The 20,501-nt window shown below is 41.8% G+C and overlaps 1 protein-coding gene across 2 annotated transcripts in view; it reads right to left on the bottom strand.

The window, feature by feature from the left end:
* gosr1 (golgi SNAP receptor complex member 1) overlaps nucleotides 1-20,501 on the bottom strand; it is a 58,313-nt gene that overhangs the window by 10,842 nt on the left and 26,970 nt on the right. The window contains exons 7-8 of one of the 2 annotated variants that reach the window (XM_056284145.1): nucleotides 8,915-8,944; nucleotides 8,149-8,322 (exon numbers count right to left, since the gene is read on the bottom strand). In XM_056284145.1, coding sequence (XP_056140120.1) covers nucleotides 8,208-8,322; nucleotides 8,915-8,944 — 145 coding nt within the window. In that variant the 3' untranslated portion in view covers nucleotides 8,149-8,207. Of the gene's footprint in view, nucleotides 1-8,148; nucleotides 8,323-8,914; nucleotides 8,945-20,501 lie in introns of those variants that run through there. The other variant, XM_056284144.1, reaches the window with a different exon arrangement.

Below are 20,501 nucleotides of genomic sequence, written 5' to 3'. Positions count from 1 at the left end.
CTACATCTACAAGTGCAAGTTAAAACTCTACGATGCAAAGCGAAAGCCATATATCAACAACACCCAGAAACACTGCCGGCTTCTCTGGGCCCAAGCTCATCTGAGATGGACTGACGCAAAGTGGAAAAGTGTGCTGTGGTCTGACGAGTCCACATTTCAAATTGTTTTTGGAAATCATGGATGTCGTGTCCTCTGGGCTAAAGAGGGAAAGGACCATCCAGATTGTTACCAGCACAAAGTTCAAAAGGCACCATCTGTGATGGTATGGGGGTGTGTTAGTGCCCATGGCATGGGTAACTTACACATCTGTGAAGGCACCATTAATGCTGAAAGGTACATACAGGTTTTGGAGCAAAATATGCTACCATCCAAGCGACGTCTTTTTCAGGGACATCCCTGCTTATTTCAGCAAGACAATGCCAAGCCACATTCTGCATGTGTTACAACAGCGTGGCTTCATAGTAAAAGAGTGCGGGTACTGGACTGGCCTGCCTGCCTGCAGTCCAGACCTGTCTCCCATTGAAAATGTGTGGCGCATTATGAAGCACAAAATACAACAACGGAGACCTCGGACTGTTGAGCAACTGAAGTCATATATCAAGCAAGAATGGGAAAGAATTCCACCCACAAAGTTTCAACAATTAGTGTCCTCAGTTCCCAAACACTTATTGAGTGTTGTTAAAAGGAAAGGTGATGTAACACAGTGGTAAACATGGCCCTGCCCCAGCTTTTTTGGACAATGTTGCAGGCATCAAATTCAAAATGCGTGAATATTTGCAAAACAAAAAAAACAAAAAACAATAAAGTTTATCAGTTTGAACATTAAATATCTTGTCTTTGTAGTGTATTCAACTGAATATAGGTCGAAAAGGATTTGCAAATCATTGTATCCTGTTTTTATTTACGTTTTACACAACGTCCCAACTTCATTGGAATTGGGGTTTGTAAATTAACCGCAACAATCATCTCAGTAGCTTTCCAATTTCATTTTAAGGTAGTATGTAGGTTTTAAGGTTTTATGTAGCAACCGATATCACTTCAGCCAAACCTTCTTTTTTTTATTACTGAAGACCAAGGGCAAAGTAAACCAATGAACTATCTGAAGTGTAAATATGGTCAGCAAATGGCACTTGTTCCAATTTATTTTACTCTGCAGGTAGGATTATGCAACAATGAGACCATGGCTGTGTTGATGAGCAGTGAGCCATGGCCCATCGGGAAGGGCTGCTTCTAGCCATGGGGTGAGAGGGCCCTATAGGAAGAAACTGATGAGGCCAAATAATAAGATGGATATATCGCCATGTTACTTACTTACTTGGTTGGCAAATTGGGTGAGCACTTTGTATGTTAGTAAGGAAGAGTGCGTGCATGTAATGTACAGTGCATCCTGAAAGTATTCACACCCCTTCACTTTCCCCACATTTTGTTATGTTACAGCCTTATTCCAAAATGGATTAAATTCCTTTTTTTTCCCTCATCAATCTACATACAATACCCCATAATGACAAAGCGAAAAAGGTTTTGTAGAAATTTTTGCAAATTTATTAAAAATAAAAAACTGAAATATTGCATGTACATAAGTATTCACACCCTTTGCTATGACACTCAAAATTGAGCTCAGGTTCATGCTGTTTCCACTGATCATCCTTGAGATGTTTCTACATCTTGATTGGAGTCCACCTCTAGTAAATTCAATTGACTGGACATGATTTGGAAAGGCACACACCTGTCTATATAAGGTCCCACTGTTGACAGTGCATGTCAGAGCAGAAACCAAGCCATGAAGTCAAAGGAATTGTCTGTGGACCTCTGAAACGGGATTGTATCGAGGCACAGATCTGGGGAAGGGTACAAAAAATTTTCTACAGCTTTGAAGGTCCCGAAGAGCACAGCAGTCTCCATCATTCGTAAATGGAAGAAGTTTGGATCCACCAGGACTCTTCCTAGAGCTGGCCGCCCAGCCAAACTGAGCAATTGGGGAAGAAGGGCCTTGGTCAGGGAGGTGACCAAGAACCCGATGGTCACTCTGACAGAGCTCCAGCATTCCTCTGTGGAGATTGGCGAACCTTCCAGAAGGACAACCATCTCTGCAGCACTCCACCAATCAGGCCTTTATGGTAGAGTAGCCAGACGGAAGCCTCTGCTCAGTAAAAGGCACATGACAGCCCGCTTGGAGTTTGCCAGAAAGCACCTAAAGGACTCTCAGACCATGACAAACAAGATTCTCTGGTCTGATGAAACCAAGATTGAACTCTTTGGCCTGAATGCCAAACGTCACGTCTGGAGGAAACCAGGCACCTCTCATCACCTTGCTAATGCCATCCCTACAGTGAAGCATGGTGGTGGCAGCATCACGCTGTGGGGATGTTTTTCAGCGGCAGGGACTGGGAGACTAGTCAGGATCGAGGGAAAGATGAATGGAGCAAAGTACAGAGAGATCCTTGATGAAAACCTGCTCAAGAGTGCTCAGGACCTCAGACTGGGGCGAACGTTTACCTTTCAACATGACAACGACCCTAAGCACACAGCCAAGACAACGAAGGAGTGGCTTCGGGACAAGTCTGTGAATGTCCTTGAGTGGCCCAGCCAGAGCCCAGACTTGAACCCCATTGAACATCTCTGGAAAGACCTGAAAATAGCTGTGCAGTGACGCTCCCCATCTAACCTTACAGAGCTCGAGAGGATCTGCAGAGAAGAATGGGAGAAATACCCCAAATATAGGTGTGCCAAGCTTGTAGCTTCATACCCAAGAAGACTTGAGGCTGTAATCGCTGCCAAGGGTGCCTCAACCAAGTACTGAGTAAAGGGTGTGAATACTCATGGACATGCAATATTTCTGTTTTTTATTTTTAATAAATTTGCAAAAATTTCTACAAAACCGTTTTCGCTTTGTCATTATGGGGTATTGTATGTAGATTGATGAGAAAAAAAAGGAATTTAATCCATTTTTGAATAAGGCTGTAACATAACAAAATGTGGGGAAAGTGAAGGGGTGTGAATACTTTCCGGATGCATTGTACATCTGCATGAGTGCCCTGTTGTGGGTGAATAGGACAATTAGTACAAAAATAAGTTTTGTGAAGATCCCCGTTTTGTGTGTGTGTATGTGTAGTGATAAAGAGTGGCATGCATTTGAAGCTGCAGAGGGGGATGGAGAGGCCAGGGAGCAACCCTGTTGTGGATCATGTTCTCCACAGTCAGACAGAAACCGATTGCCAATTCAGACATTCACAATCAGCCTGTAGCTCAATGCCAAATTGCTCATGGGAATCAAAGATAGAAGATAGTCCACTGTTTTATTCTCATGCAGCACAAACGCAAGCAATTTATCATTTCAAACTAGCTTGTCTTAGGTTGCCAAACTACATGTACCCAGGGTTCAGATCGTTTTTGAGGAAATGGCAATTAGAAAATAATTGTAATTGATATGCTTTCATAGAGGCAATCTTTGCAAAGTGACAGTTTCAAACCCTAGCCCAGTAAAGCATTCTAATGCTACAGATCTAATTTTTCACCCTTAAGCTTATCCGAACCTCCTCCTTTAAGAAACTGAAGAGAGTTAATCATTTTCTTTCAGTGGATGGGGTTTTAAACCAAGAAGGACAATGATATTGCTATGGTGGGCAGCAATTTTCCTTATACAGGAATATGACAGAGATGGAAGAAGGAAAAAACAAAAAGGAGAATACTGGCAAAAATAAAGTAAATAAATTGGAAGAGGTATCAAGAAATGGAAATTTATGGACCAGGGACAGATGTAGGCCTTGCTGAGCCCAAATCAGTTTTTTTGACATACCCAGATTGATTTTAAAAAGTCTGGACCGCAAAACTTAGATTTTTGAAAATTGGATCTAGACCAGTTTGAACCTTGTTTAAATTGAAGGGAGAACGGATGGAGCTGGGTGGCATGGTGGCGCAATGGTTAGCGCAGTCGCCTCACAGCAAGAAGGTCCTGGGTGCGAACCCCGGGGTTATCCAACCTTGGGGGTCATCCCAGGTCGTCCTGTATATGGAGTTTGCATGTTCTCCTCGTGTCTGTGTGGGTTTCCTCCAGGTGCTCCCGTTTCCTCCCACAGTCCGAAAAAAGACATGTAAGTCAGGTGAATCAGCCATACTAAATTGCCCCTAGGTGTGAATGTGTCGGCCCTGTGATGGACTGGCAGCCTGTCCAGGGTGTCTCCCTGCCTACTGCCCAATGACTGCTGGGATAGAATCCAGCATCCTGCAACCCAAATTCGGATAAGCGGCTTGGATAATAGATAATGGATGGATCTAAACCACATTTGGATGTGGTTTGAAATGTGATTCCAATCATATTTCGTCAGGTGCATCTCAGTCTGGACACTCTAGCTGCCCAAATCGGATTTCAAACCGTCTTTTGCATCACTCGCAATGTGACACACGATGACATCAAATCCAGTGTGACAGAAGTGCATCAGAGTGACTGAGCAGCATCCATGCTGCTACTAGCAGAGTGGTAGTGGTAATAACTACAAGGACATGACAGCGCGATTGTTTTGAGGGCGAGATGATGGATCGTCATTTCTCATGCTCCCGCATTTCATAAACCGTGTCACCAGTGTACATAGTTACTCATGCCTGCATTGTTATCACAGCAATCCATGCAGATACGTTGGTGATGTCTGGACACAAATCTGATCTGATCAGTTGCAAATAACAGTGTGGACAGTCTGTCTTTTAATTTGAGAAACAAATCCGATTTGCCTACAGTTTGAACAAGGCCATAGATTAATAAAGAGACTGAGCTCCTGGCAAAAAAAAATACATATATATATATATATATATATATATATATATATATATATATATATATATATATATATATATATATATATTAGGCTCCGAAAGCCAAAATATTTAGAAGCCAAATCAAAATTTCAGAGGCCAAAATATAGTGATGTCATATGCTGCAATGTTAAAGGGCTGCCTCACACCACTTTTCCCCCCCCCTTTTTCCTTTATGTCAATGTTTTTGAATGTGGCTGCAAGGTGCTCCATGTGATGATGCACAGCAGTGTATTGCCCCTGCCCTGTTGCATAATTTGACTGAAGGAAAACCGAGAGTGCCCGATAAATGTGTGGCAGCTAGTGCTGAGTTTTAACAACCAAAGGGTTTCATACTGTACAGCCCAATTCTGCACCTATTGCTTTCAGTTCTCACTTGCTTTTAGGACCAAAGTAATATGTTTTCCACACAAACTGCAAAAGGTCATAGATTTTCTCAATCATTGGCACTGACCTTTGGGTGCTTAGCATTGCCAGTTCCAGACAATGTGGTAGACAGTGGAAGGATGGGACATGTTCACCTATATCACCTTTGAAATGTGCCCCTATTCCCCCTGTTGCACCCATGTTAACACTTGCACCATCTGCTCCAAAAGCACTAATTTTGTGTATTCACCAGTTTGGATTGGGTGGCTCTGCATTTCAAGTAGCGACTTGTTAGTATTTAGGGCTCTTTCTCCATGGATGTGATCAAGTTCAGCCAACCCTACTAGATGGGTCACAGCTGTTCCATCAGATCAGCTCATCATTTTTCCCAAATATCTGCATTTGTTCTATTTTTTGCACAGATTGAACTTTATTGTTCTAGCAAAGGGATTTTTAAATTTTATTTCGTTTTTCTGTTTTTGAAAAAGCACACAGACTGATGGAGCAATCTAGTGACAAATGTCACAAAAAGAGGTTTGATAAAGTTGAAGTGGAACTTGCGTTTGTTTGCACAACAGAAATTACTGAAAGAAAAGTGAAAGGCATTTTCATGAAGTTGATGTTATTTAAAGAAACTTGGCCTGTTTTGTCACCATTTTGTTGGGGCAGGAGGCATGACATTTTTTCTTCCTCCTAAAGGGAGCATGACAGAAAAAGTTTGAGAACCACTGGATAAAGGCCAACTCACAGGTGCAATTTTAATCGATCTTTCCAAAGCTTTTTGATATAGTTAATCACTACCTCCTCTTTGACAAGCTCTATTCCATTGGTTTAACTCAAAATGCTCTCCTCTCTGGTTTAATGCCTATCTTCATAATATATGTCAGTGTGTTGTCTTTCAAGGTTCTCATTCTGACTATTTAACTGTTAAAAGGTTTCACCCTGGGACCACTTCTTTTTTCTATTTTTATTAATGACTTACCTAAAATATGCTATAACTGTCTCATTCATCTTTATGCTGATGACACTTATTTACACTTCGAACTCTGATTTATTGCAAATCCAGAATTCTTTGTAGTTTGATTTAAATTTGGTCCAAAACTGGTTTCATAATAACAAACCTATATGAATAAGTCCTGCAGCATGGTGTTTAGCACGTGACAGTCATTCATATCCCTTTGATTTGCATATTTATATTTATTTATTTATTGACCCCCCCCCCCTTTCTCCCCAATTGTATCTGTCCAATTATCCCACTCTCCCGAGCCATCCCGGTCGCTGCTCCACCCCCTCTGTCAATCCAGGGAGGGCTGCAGACTACCATGTCTCCTCCAACATAGTATGTGGAGTCGCCAGCCGCTTCTTTTCACCTGACAGTGAGGAGTTTCACCAGGGGTACGTAGCGCGTGGGAGGATCATGCTACCCCCCCCCCCCCCAGTTCCCCCACCCTCCCCAAACAGGCGCCCTGACCGACCAGAGGAGGCGCAAGTGCAGCGACCAGGACACATACCCACATCCGGCTTCCCACCTGCAGACACGGCCAATTGTCTCTGTAGGGTCACCCGACCAAGCTGGAGGCAACACGGGGATTCAAAACGGCAATCCCTGTTTTAGTAGGCAATGGAATAGACCGCCACGCCACCCGGACGCCCTGCATATTTATTTTGATGATGGCTCACCCCTTGAGAAAATTGATTTGTTCAAATATTTTGGACTTTGGATTGACCCTATGAAAAAACTAAGTTGATAAGCAGTTACTTTTGTAAACAAAAAAAAACAATAAACACTGTTGAAGTACTGAATTGTGTATTGTTTCCTGCAATCGCTGGTTCTAAACCTTGACCAACAGAAGAGAAGTGTTTAGGTATAGATGTCTATACATAGTGTATAGATGAACAATGTCTCAAAAGTGACTGGGAACTTAGTTTTTTCAACATGCATTGGTGACATTCAATATGTAAAATGGCATATCTCTGGTTCTATTTGGACTAGAACAATAATATCGGTATCTCTGGAAAGGTAACATTCTCCTCTGTCTTGTCATAATGGCTGATATGAAATTTATGGAGGCCACAGCCTGGCTAAAAGCAATCTAATAACGTCTATGCCTGCCATGGCCACTACGGGGTTAATTTTCAGTGGCTCCATATCCAAATTTCTTCTAAATATATTAAGCTACATATGTACCAAGTTTGATGCTTTTATCACAAAATGCACAATTTTTATGCTAAGCTGCCCCACTATACCTCTTTCCGCTGCTTCAGGACATCTTTATTTTCTCATCTTAAAACAACTTGTTTATGCTTTTATGCTTTTCTTTTTTTTTTTTTTTTTGCAGCTGCTCGCCTTCTGACACGAAAGAAACGACGTGATCACATAACGCCTGTACTGGTCTCCCTTCATTGGCTTCCTGTCTGATTTAGGATCCAGTTTAAGATTTTATTACTTGTTTTTAAGTTTTTAAATGGGCTGGCACCATCTTATTTATCTGAGCTAATATATCATAATACACCAGTCAGAGCACTCAAGTCAACAAACCAGATGCTCTTACACGTTCCGACATCCAGGCTCAAGAATAGGGGCAACAGAGCCTTTGCAGTAGCTGCCCCTGATCGCTGGGACAACTTACCAGTACACATAAGATCTGCTCAGACCCTAGAGACTTTTAAATCTTTGTTAAAGACCTACCTCTTCTCGCTGGCATTCAATTCAAGTTGAGTTTGATACCATGATTTTATTGTGCAAATATACTTTTATTCTTCTGTTTTATTGTTTATATTTTATATTCTTTATTTTATGTCTTCTTTACATATATTTTTATATTCATATGTGTCACTTATTTCATATTGTATTTTAAACTTGTGCAGCACCTTGGTTCAACTGTGGTTGTTTTAAATGTGCTATATAAATAAACTTGACTTGACTTTCATTTATGTGTACTTGAAGACAAACCACTTGAATTGCTCTTTGTTGAAATAATTGATTTAATATCCGGGTCATTGTATCTAATTTGGGCGGCATGGTGGTGCACTGGTTAATGCGGTCGCCTCACTGCAAGAAGGTCCTGGGTTTGAGCCATCGTCCTCTGTGTGGAGTTTGCATGTTCTCCCCATGTCTGTGTGGGTTTCCTCCGGGGGCTCCGGTTTCCTCTCACAGTCCAAAGACATATAGGTCAGGTGAATCGGCCATACTAAAATTGTCCCTAAGTATGAATGTGTGTGTGTGTGTGTGTGTGTGTGTGTGGGTGTGTGTGTGTGTGTGTGTGTGTGTGTGTGTGTGTGTGTGTGTGTGTGAGTGTGTATGTCGGCCCTGTGTGATGGCCTGGCGGCCTGTTCGGGGTGTCTCCCTGCCTGCTGCCCAATGACTGCTGGGATAGGCTCCAGCATCCCCACAACCCCAAGAGCAGGATACGCGGTTTCGGATAATGGATGGATGTATCCAATTTTTCCTCTTCTGAGGACTGGGGGTGTGGGTGGGAGAGGGTTAACAAGTTGTTTGAATCTGTGTATTTGCTGTGTATGTTTGTTTTGTAAGGCTGTTTTTGTTTGCATGTGTTTCATAATTCTGCATTTGTCTACAGGACCTAGGACCACCTTAAAAATGAGGTACTACATCTCCAGGGGCTATTCTTCAATAAATTCAATGTGCATGCATGTGTTTTGTGTGTGTGTGGGGGGGGGTTCCAATCACACAAAAAGATTTTGCTTTATTTAAATCATAGTGAAAATGAGCCTGGCTTACCTTATTGTGTCATCCATCAATCTATCAGAGCTGCAGACAAGGGGAGGGAATGGGGGAGAGGAACAGAATAAGAAACTGGTTAGTTACGTTAAAGTGAACAGTGTGGTGAAAACCAAGAGGGGATGGATGAAATGATTAAACCCCCTCCACAGCTTGACAGGTTGAGACTGGCAGCAATCAATGCCAAGCTATCCTAGAAGTCTTCATTGCACATTTACTTGCACTGAGCAGGACTTCCTGATCTTCCCTTAATTCCTAGAATCACAGCTGTTCTACGGTGCCTCGCAAAGCAATTTGGTGAACTTAAATGCAATATTTCTCACAAAATTCATCAAAGATTCCAATTTTAAATTACTGGGCTGTATCAATGATACCAATAAGCAGCAGAAACATAGAATTGAGTTGGGATTGAAATCATGTGTCAAAATCACTACACTGCTGTGAAAAACCGCCAACAGAGAGCTACTGCCAATTTCTGAATTATAGCATAAACATATTTTAATTGTCTTAAGAGGAGGACTTGTTAATCAATAGAATAGGCTTGAAAATTGGAATCCATGAACCACAATTTAAAGGTGCCATATACTAGATTTTGAACTTTAATATAGCAGCAAACAACTATTTTCTACGTGACGAGATAGTGGAGTAATGGCATCCTGAGCAGAGAATGAAGTCACACTCCCTCTTGTGTGTGCTATAATCTGAGCGTCTCTGTTCTTTGTTTTGGATCCGGTCTGGCCACATGTGCATGTTAGTGCATTGCGCATGCACGTGGGATAGCTAGCAAGATAATAATTATATTACATGAATTTTAGGTCACTCGAAGATTGTAGAAATACCTGCTTACCAAGCTGAATACATGACTAATGTTAATAAAATAACTCTATACTGTAAAAATCAATATTCCAACTGAAATGAGGAATGCAAAGGGAGGAGGAAGGTTTGTTTTGGTTTGGTCTGAGATGCTGGTGCTGAATATCATATAAAGAACCTTTCCTTTAACCACAATTTCTATTACTATTTAGAGATGTCAGACGGAAGACAACCAAGATGGCCTATCCAACTTCAACTGTGAGGTTTGTAAAAGCATTGTACCAAGTTGTAGATTTACTTTAGTCAAAGTGATAGAAAACTATCTATAAAGCCAAAGCTAAACGAGTGCTAAAATAAGCAAGCATGATTTTTATTGGAGCTTTGAAGAAAATTATTTTTTGCATTATAAGGTGAATACTGTCTTCCAAAAACAAATCTCCATGAAAGTGTAATGCCACATTCTTCTAAACTGAAAACATGACAAAATTATACATTGAGATGTTTTTTAAATTTTAATTTTCCCTAATCCCTAATAAATCAGTCTGAGCATTGAAGTGAGCCAGTTTCCTTTAATCAGGGTAACACTGGACAATTTTTCTTGCCTGTCTTAATTAAACTATATCTATTTTAATGCTCGTGAGACTCAAGTACAGAAAACAACTTTAGGTCAAAGTCTGAGGGGACGAGTGTAAAGCTATCACCTGTGAGAAAACATTAGAAGGGTGCAGGATTTAGAATTATTCCTACTCAACTTAAACCACAAACAGAGGAAGGCAAACAAAACATTTCATCGGAATTGTGCAAAATTAGCAAAAGGCCCGCACTTCTTCCCTTTAACTCTGAAAACAGTGGCAATCCTTTCAGATCTTCTTAACACAGACACCCAATTTCCCCTTGGGGATGAATAAAGTATTCTGATTCTGATTCTGAAAACTCATTCTTTTTTCTTTCTACTAAATCAAAAGTTTCCATCTTGTATTGTCCTACTGTACAGCTGGCCCTTTCTTCAGACTCAAGCACAATTAATGGAGACACATTCAGCCAACAAAATGGGCTCTGCATGACTTATTATAAATGGGTTCCCAGTCTATGCTGACAGAGCTTCTCCTGCTCTGTCAGTCTACACTCATTAGAGGAGAAATTTATTGACATTTGGCTGCCATTTTGTGACTGCAGGTTTCCTGGTGTCCAACATGACAGGTTTTCTGGCCAGTTTATAGTAGCACTAATTAGTAAAAAAAAAAAAAGAAAAGAAAAAAAAATCACTTCACTTGTTTTATATCATTAGACAAATCAACAATTTAATTTCACCCGAGTTAGCCAAACACAACCATAGGTGCCACACCAATCCTTATCCATCCTTAGTCTAGGTTTTTGGTCTTCACCGAGAAAAATATACTTTAAGTATGGAGAATGGAGTAGCAAAATGATTGTGAGCAGAAGGACAGAGTATGCAGAGCTTAAGTATCTCAACTTACTGTAGTGTCATCAAAACAACAAAAAAGACCACTCAATAGATAACGGCCAGAACTGAGTGAAATGAGTGTTACAATGAGCTAATGCAACAGCTTAACACTACATTGCAGGTATAGTTGTGAAAGTCTATTGAAAACATTTTAAATTGCCCTTCACCTTTATGTAGAGCTTATAATGAAATATCTGTCAAAGAATTGAAGAACTAGATATGATTCTCCTGATGTTAAGACCAATGAAAGGATGTTATAAAAGTAGCTCCACAGAGAAACTAGTAATGCATCAATTACACTTAAGTGACAAGTAACAGTGTACTGCAGTCTGTCTCAGGGTGATGTAAACAAAATTTGATTTAGGGAAGCTTGCACTGACAGCACAGATCTGTGGCAACCTGGGCGGGGGTTATTTGTGCCAGAGACTTGTATTTTGGAGGGGTGTTGAACTCTCAGGAAGGTTGTCATCACGTTAATGAAAGAGGAATCACCAGTGTGCAGGTAATAATTTTTTGTTCACTGCTTGTAGTAGGGATACATCACTTGTTTGGTCTTCTTGCATATGGATAGTTCTCTCAAGAGGTCTGCGCTAAGTAGACCCAAGGAGGCTGCTCCCTGAGAGAGGGAGTCCCCTGCGACCTCAACAGCACAGTCAATAAGTCTACTTGGTTTTATCTCGAAGGGACAATGAACCAACAAGCACACATACAGACTCACTCACGTAAACAATCATTCTGTGTCTCAATCTGTTTGTTAGACTCTCTTCAAATTAATAGAAAATGCAAAGTAATTACATACATGAAGGTAGCCTGTAATACTGAGAGCCTGTAAAAAAAAGTTTCAGACGTTAGACAATTTATGAGATAGTTGTAAAGGTTTTTGTACTGTTATTCAATGCCACTAGGATGAACCATAAAGTCGGCTGCAAGAGCAATGTGTGACTTCCCATCGGCTCAATGTGGAGAAATTCCATTGGTTTCACTCTTCAGCACAGAGAAGGCAAAGTGTATAGGATGAAATCAACTTCTGCATAAAAGATAGCAGAAAATAGCTCCTAAGTCAGTGATTACAAATTAAAGTAACATTGTCCTTTTATGTATGATTTAAGGATGTGCCGATACTGATACCAGCATCGGGTATCGGTCCCTTGCTGTGCGTGTGTCCTCGTAATCATAAAACTGATCCGATAAAACAACACCCGATACCACTTAACAGCAGCGTTTCATTCACCTCTCAGTTGAGCAGGTAGGCGGTGGAGGAGGAGCAATGTCAACCATGTGGAGATATTTCAAAGTAAACGACGGTGACAAAAGTAAAGCCGACTGCAAACACCCACCCTCGTACTATACTGCATGCGTTCGCCAACTGCATCTCTCCAGCCGGCAGTCTCGAAGGAGACGCCCAGGTCGAACCACTGCTTTTTCCGACACACACAGAGACGTATTCACGTGACGAACACAAGCCAACTCCGACCCTCTCCCAAAGACAGTGTTGCCAATTATTGCTGCTTCATCGAGTCCGGCCATAGTCGGATCTGACGAGACCGAGGCGCAAACCCTGGTCCCCAGTGGGCAACTGCATCGACAGTTGCCCACTGGGCTGATTCTGTGTGCCCATCTCCCTCTGGAGAACAGCAAACAGAAAGAAACATTTAACCCCAGAAGAAACAACCTATTACTTAATGGTTTCACTGTAGTTAACACACATGTAAACACATATGCTTCATGTTTTACTCAATGACAAAACACTTAGCAGCTATCGGTTGGGATTAGGCTTCACAGGAAATGAAGAGCGTAAACTAGACTTGACAAATTATTGTAACAGCAGAAGAAGCTGTATTCTCCAAATTCAAATAATTTAAATAGCAATAATGAACAATAATAATTCCAATATTCCCATTTAAATATAGGGGTTGTACAGTAGTGACCACCTCCTAAAGAAGTTCAGAATTTGGTTATCTTTGCAATTGCTATCTAAACCAGGTCTGAAAATTGGAATCATAGATAATATTTACAATGAGGAGGTTAACTTGTTCTGCCGAAAGTTTATTATGGGATTTTTGAGCTTGCTCAGTTAAAGGCAACTGTGCCAGCAACAAAGCCAAACAGATGCAAGCAGCAGATTAATGCTGCCAAGATTGGCGACAACTACCGAATTTAAAAAAAAATAAAATCAGATATTGTAAATTAACAATTGAATAGGTTCATCACTGCTCAATTATAAAGGTCCATTGATGGCATGGCTTTGATGATGTATTACATTAGGAATAAGACACTCTAAAAGCAAGTAATACAACAATCAGGGAAATCAAAAGTATACTGTTTATACAAATGCTGTTAACAGGCATTACACAGATAACATAAGTGGCTTCATAAACACACACACACACACACACACACACACACACACACACACACACACACACACACACACACACACACACACAGTGTATTCAAAGAAACAGATGGAGGTGTTCAAAGGTGCCCTTGTGTGTCAGCCCCAATTTTTAACTGCTAGGCTGAGGACAACATAAAGCTGAATGTGTGTGTGTGTGTGTGTGTGTGTGTGTGTGTGTGTGTGTGTGTGTGTGTGTGTGTGTTTTTACTGGAAAGTAAGTGTATATTGATCAAGGCTTATATGCTGAGCTAGCAGTTCTTTCATTCGACAGATGTTTTTCCACCAAGGGGAAAGAAAGATTTAGCTCATCAAAAGCAGGAGTTTTGAGACTCTCCTTATTGCTGTGGACACTGAGTTGACTTTTAAAGGTGTAAGGAAAAATCGCCAAGGATTTATGCAGTCTCATTTACTCCAACAAGCTAAAGCTTGTCCGAAGTGATTAACAATTTAAGAGATTCAAATCTTTTTTTACATAATTTCAAAAAGATGCACTGATAATTGGAAGCCTTAAGCTAATTGGGGAAAAGACAAAACTGCTGAGCATTCTTCTTCAATCCACATGCACTACGCATAAGCAAAATAAACAAAGGGTCCTAATTCAATTCTACCTATAGGGGTGGGTGTTAATCTTGTTCAGGTCACAGGGACAGTCAAGTATTGACCCACTGTGATTCATCAGGGCATGACCCATCACCCATTCACCATCCCCTAAATCTCTTGGATGATATATTTAATGGAAATGACCTAGGCCACTTAAGGTAGATGAGATTAATCATCAAGATCCATGATCTACCCACAACATGCTGAATTCTCCCATTTTTTCAAAACCCATTTTGACTTATACACATTTAGGAAGGAGACTGCCCCCCCCCATCATTTGCTGTTGTCATTTAGCACACGTTTTGAGCAACTTAAGGAATATGGCAAGATATGCAGGGTTAAACTGAACCCAGTCACTGTGGACACACAAGTCAGTGCATTCTTAGTGCCAGTCCCAAGCCCGGATAAATGGGGGGGGGGGTTGCATCAGGAAGGACATTCAGTGCAAAATCTTTGCCAAATCAAATATGCAGTTCATGAATAAGATTTTCATACTGGATCAGTTGAGGCCCGGGTTACCAATGACCGCCACCAGTACTGTTGGCCAGCAGGGTACCGGTGGAAACTATGCTACTGTTGGGTGAAGGAGAGGGGAAAGGGTAAGAGTGTGGAGGTGAGAGTCAGAACTTTGAATGTCGGCACTATGACTGGTAAAGGAAGAGAGCTGCAAGAGACCAGGTGGAGAGGGAGTAAGGCCAGGAGCATCGGAGGTGGGTAAAAACTGTTCTACCATGGTGTGGTAGGGGTGGATAGTAGGGGTAATCCTGAAGAATGAGTATGTCAAGAGTGGGTTGGAGGTAAAGAGAGTGTTGGGCAGAGTGATGAGCATGAAGCTGGAAATTGAAGGTGTGATGATAAATGTTGTTAGCCCATCTGCCCCGTAAGTTGGGTGTGAGATGGAAGAGAAAGAAGAATTCTGGAGTGAGTTGGATGAAGTGGTGGAGAGTGTATACAAGGAGGAGAGAGTGATGATTGGAGCGGACGTCAATGGGCATGTTGGTGAAGGGAACGGAGGTGATGAGGAGGTGATGGTAGGTAGGTATGGTGTCAAGGAGAGGAATGTGGAGGTACAGATGGTGGTGGATTTCGTGATAAGAATGGAAATGGCTGTGCTGATTATGTATTTCAAGAAAAGTGAGGAACACAGGGCAATGTATAAGAGTGGAGGAAGGTTCACACAAGTGGACTATATCCTTATGCAGGGGGTGTGATCTGAAAGCAATTGGAGACTGCAAGGTGGTGACAGGGGAGAATGTAAACAGGTAGTAATGGATGGTGGTCTGTAGGATAACTTTGGATATCAAGAAGAGGAAGAAAGTGAAGGCAGAGCCAATGATAAAATGGTGGAAGTTGAAGAAGGAAGACTGTTGTGTGGAGTTCAGGGAGGAGCTAAGACAAGCACTGGGTGGAGAGTTGCCATATGGCTGGGCAACTACTGCAGAAGTGGTGAGGGAGACAGCTAGGAAGGAACTTTGTGTCATCTGGACAGAGGAAGGAAGACAAGGAGACTTGGTGGTGGAATCAGAAAGTACAGGAAAGTACACAGGGGGAGGTTGGCAAAGAAGAAGTGGGATAGAGAGATGACGAAAGTAGATAGGACAAGGAGATGCAGTGTAAGGTGAAGAGACAGGCGGCAAAGGAAAAGGTGCATGGCAAGTTGTATGAGAGGTTAGACACCAAGGAAGGAGAAAAGTACTTGCAGCAATTGGCTAAACAGAGGGACCGAGCTGGGAAGGATGTGCAGCAGGTTAGTGTGATGAAGGATAGAGATGGAAATTTGCTGACAAGTGAGGAGTGTGTTGAGAAGGCGGAAGGAGTACTTTGAGGGCCTGATGAATGAAAAAAAGGAGAGAGCGTTGGATGATGTGGGGATAGTGAATCAGGAAGTGCAGTGGATTAGCAAGGATGACGTGAGAGCAGCTATGAGGAGGATGAAGAGTGGAAAGGCGGTTGGTCCAGATGACATACCTGTGCAGGCATGGAGATGTTTAGGAGAAATGGCATTGGAGTTTTTAACCAGATTTGTAACAAAATGTTTTGTGGTTGCCCATTTAACTTAATGCGTCAAAAAAATGTCAAATGTGTGAATGCTGGGCATCCGCGTAGCATAGCAGTCTATTCCGTTGCCTACCAACACAGGAGCTGCCGGTTCGAATCCCTGTGTTACTTTCAGCTTGGTCGGGCGTCCCTACAGACACAATTGACCGTGTCTGAGGGTGGGAAGTCGGACGTCGGTATGTGTCCTGGTTGCTGAACTAGTGCCTCCTCTGGTCAGTCAGGGCGCCTGTACTGGGGGGAGGGGGAACTGGGGGGAATAGCGTGATCCTCCCACATGCTACGTCCCCCTGGTGAAACTCCTCAGTGTCAGGTGAAAAGAAGCGGCTGGTGACTCCACATGTATCGGAGGAGGCATGTGGTAGTTTGCAGCCCTCCCTGGCTCGGAAGAGGGGGTGGAGCAGCAACCGGGACGCCTTGGAAGAGTGGGGTAATTGGCCAAATACAATTGGGGAGAAAAAAGGGGAAAAAGTAAAAAAAAAATGTTTTTTTTTAAAATATATATGTGAATGTTGAGATTCTGTGAGACGCTTTGATACTGCATCATTTTTCATTCCCCCCCACCGGTATTTTTAGAAGTCCCATCCTAATAGGCTAAAACAGGCTAAAAAAACTTCTCACAAATGTCAATGTTCAGCTGTTTGGGTCCTGAGACAGCCAGTGTATGGCAGTGGTTATAAACTGTGGCCCTCAGTGACCCCCTGTGCAGCTACACGTCTCCTCTGTCAGGTATCTGGGCCATCTAATCAGGGACTTGATCATCCTAGCAGAGTAGAAAACCTGCAGCATTGGGTGTCCCAGAGCCCTCTGGAGTTCAGAACCACATATACATGGCACTAGTGTGGTGCATTGCAAGAAGAATGATGAAAACAAAACCAATCACAAAAAGATGCTACAACTTGGACATCATTCTTAATCTCCATCATGTCTTTGTAGAGAAATATCAAGCACTTATGTAAATCATAATGCACCGGGAACAGTGTTTATCAGGGGTCTCCAACCCTGCTCCTGGAGAGCTACCATCCTGCCAGTTTTCACTCCAACCCTAATTTAACACCCCTGATTCTACTGATTACCTACTTAACAAGACCTTGATTAATTGAATCAGGTGTGTTAAATTAGGGTTGGAGTGAAAACTCGCAGGACGGTAGCCCTCCAGGAGCAGGGTTGGTGACCACTGGTGTAGTTAATGCTCTCAAAACAAAATCTGTGTCACTTAAGCCACTTTAGTCCAGAAATGGCTTCTTTGTGAGTAGAATAGTTGGAAAACCCACTGGGTGAAAAACTCAGAAATCTACAAACCCCAATTCCAATGAAGTTGGGACGTTGTGTAAAACGTAAATAAAAACAGAATACGATGATTTGCAAATCCTTTTCAACCTATACTCAGTTGAATACACTACAAAGACAAGATATTTAATGTTCAAACTGATAAACTTTATTGGGGTTTTTTTGCAAATATTCACGCATTTTGAATTTGATGCCTGCAACATTTTCCAAAAAAGCTGGGGCAGGGGCATGTTTACCACTGTGTTACATCACTTTTCCTTTTAACAACACTCAATAAGTGTTTGGGAACTGAGGACACTAATTGTTGAAACTTTGTGGGTGGAATTCTTTCCCATTTTTGCTTGATGTACGACTTCAGTTGCTCAACAGTCCGGGGTCTCCGTTGTCATATTTTGCGCTTCATAATGCACCACACATTTTCAATGGGAGACAGGTCTGGACTGCAGGCAGGCAGGCCAGTCCAGTACCCGCACTCTTTTACTATGAAGCCACGCTGTTTTAACACATGCAGAATGTGGCTTGGCATTGTCTTGCTGAAATAAGCAGGGACGTCCCTGAAAAAGACGTCGCTTGGATGGCAGCATATGTTGCTCCAAAACCTGTATGTACCTCTCAGCATTAATGGTGCCTTCACAGATGTGCAAGTTACCCATGCCATGGGCACTAACACACCCCCATACCATCACAGATGGTGCCTTTTGAACTTTGTGCTGGTAACAATCTGGATGATCCTTTCCCTCTTTAGCCCAGAGGACACGACGTCCATGATTTCCAAAAACAATTTGAAATGTGGACTCGTCAGACCACAGCACACTTTTCCACTTTGCGTCAGTCCATCCCAGATGAGCTCGGGCCCAGAGAAGCCGGCAGTGTTTCTGGGTGTTGTTGATATATGGCTTTCGCTTTGCATGGTAGAGTTTTGACTTGCACTTGTAGATGTAGTGATGAACTGTGTTAACTGACAATGGTTTTCCCAAGTGTTCCTGAGCCCACGTGGTAATAGCCTTTACAGAATGATGTCGGTTTTTAATGCAGTGCCACCTGAGGGATCGAAGGTCACAGGCCTTCAATGTTGGTTTTCGGCCTTGCCGCTTACGTGCAGAGATTTCTCCAGAGTCTCTGAATCTTTTGATGATATTATGGACTGTAGATGATGAAATCCCTAAGTTCCTTGCAATTGTACGTTGAGAAATGTTGTTCTTAAACTGTTGGATTATTTGCTCACGCAGTTGTTCACAAAGAGGTGAACCTCGCCCCAGCCTTGCTTGTGAATGACTGAGCCTTTTGGGGATGCTCCTTTTATACCCAATCATGACACTCACCTGTTTCCAATTAACCTGTTTACCTGTGGTATGTTCCAAACAGGTGTTTTTTGAGCATTCCTCAACTTTCCCCGTCTTTTGTTGCCCCTGTCCCAGCTTTTTTGGAACGTGTTGCAAGCATCAAATTCAAAATGAGTGAACATTTGCAAAAAACAATAAAGTTTATCAGTTTGAACATTAAATATCTCGTCTTTGTAGTGTATTCAATTGAATATAGGTCGAAAAGGATTTGCAAATCATTGTATTCTGTTTTTAATTTACGTTTTACACAACGTCCCAACTTCATTGGAATTGGGGTTTGTATTAAACCCAAATGCCCCACAGAGTATAATCTGCTAAATCTCTAAAATGGGCTTTCTGAACCATGAAAATGGATTGACTGACCCATCACTCTCTGCCTCTGTTGCAGGCAAGCCAGAAAGAAGAGACAATGCGTTCCTTTGACAGCCTAGTCTTTCATACCAGACATGGGGGCTTGTGCCTACCCCTGTCTGAAATATCACCGGCACCATGTCCCATGTCACACTTTGACCCCTAGACCTTAAAAAACTATAATATTGTTGGGCAGCTCGGGTCCTCCACCTGCTACTTGGATCTTTTCCATACCACACTTTTTAAATTTGTTTTTATTGCTTAGTACCTGAGGTATTACAAATTATTAACTACTCTCGAGTCAATTATATTTCCTGCAGCACTTATAAACAGCTGTCATTAAACGACTTCTGAAGAGCAACCTTGATGTGACAGTTATTGCCAACTAAAGGCCCATCTCCAATTTACCACTCCTCAGCAAAATACTTTGGAAAAAAAAAGTTTACTCTCAGCTTACTAACTATTTAACCTCAACCAACCTTCTAGCCACTTATCAATCAGGTTTTTGATTTCACCATAGCACAGAAACAGCACTTATCAAAGTTGCAAACGATCTATATATGAACACAGATTCTAATACATTATCTATTCTTGTGCTCCTGGATCGTAGTGCCACCTTCGACAATGTTGACCATGATATTTTACTCGAGAGATTAGAAAAATGAGTTGGCCTATCTGGCCTGGTTCTGAACTGGTTTAGAAACTACCTACAGGACAGGCAGTTCTTTGTGTCCATTGGAGACATTCGATTCTTGGACCATTACTATTTAATTTCTATATGCTCCCACTCATACATTATACAGAATTACAAAAAAAACTACCATAATTATGCAGATGATTCACAACTGTATATATCTCTATCTCCTGATGTCCTAGATCCCATACATTCCCTAACTCAGTGTATTGATGATATTGATCTATGGATGTTAGAGAACTTTTTACAATTGAACAAAGACAAAACAGAAATACTAATTTTTGGTGCAAAGACTCAGACAGAGAACTGCAGCTCATCTTAGTTATCTGTCTCTGGAGTGCAAAAGCAAAGCCAGAAATCTGGGTGTAATCATCGATGGCGATCTAAATTTTAAGAGCCATATCAATCTTCTCACAAGATCAGCCTTCTACCATCTTAAAAACATTTCAAAATTAAGGGGCTTTCAATCAAAAATCACACTGAGAAATTAATCCAGGAGTAGACTAGACTAGACTAGGTTTTGTACAGCAACTACAGTCAATTCAAAAATGAGGCTGCACGTGTTGTCCCCGGAACTA

Source organism: Lampris incognitus, chromosome 7, assembly GCF_029633865.1.
Source record: "Lampris incognitus isolate fLamInc1 chromosome 7, fLamInc1.hap2, whole genome shotgun sequence".
In the NCBI taxonomy this organism is placed as follows: domain Eukaryota; kingdom Metazoa; phylum Chordata; class Actinopteri; order Lampriformes; family Lampridae; genus Lampris; species Lampris incognitus.
The sequence above is the reverse complement of the archived record's forward strand: the minus strand, read 5'-3'. Positions and strand labels throughout refer to the sequence as shown.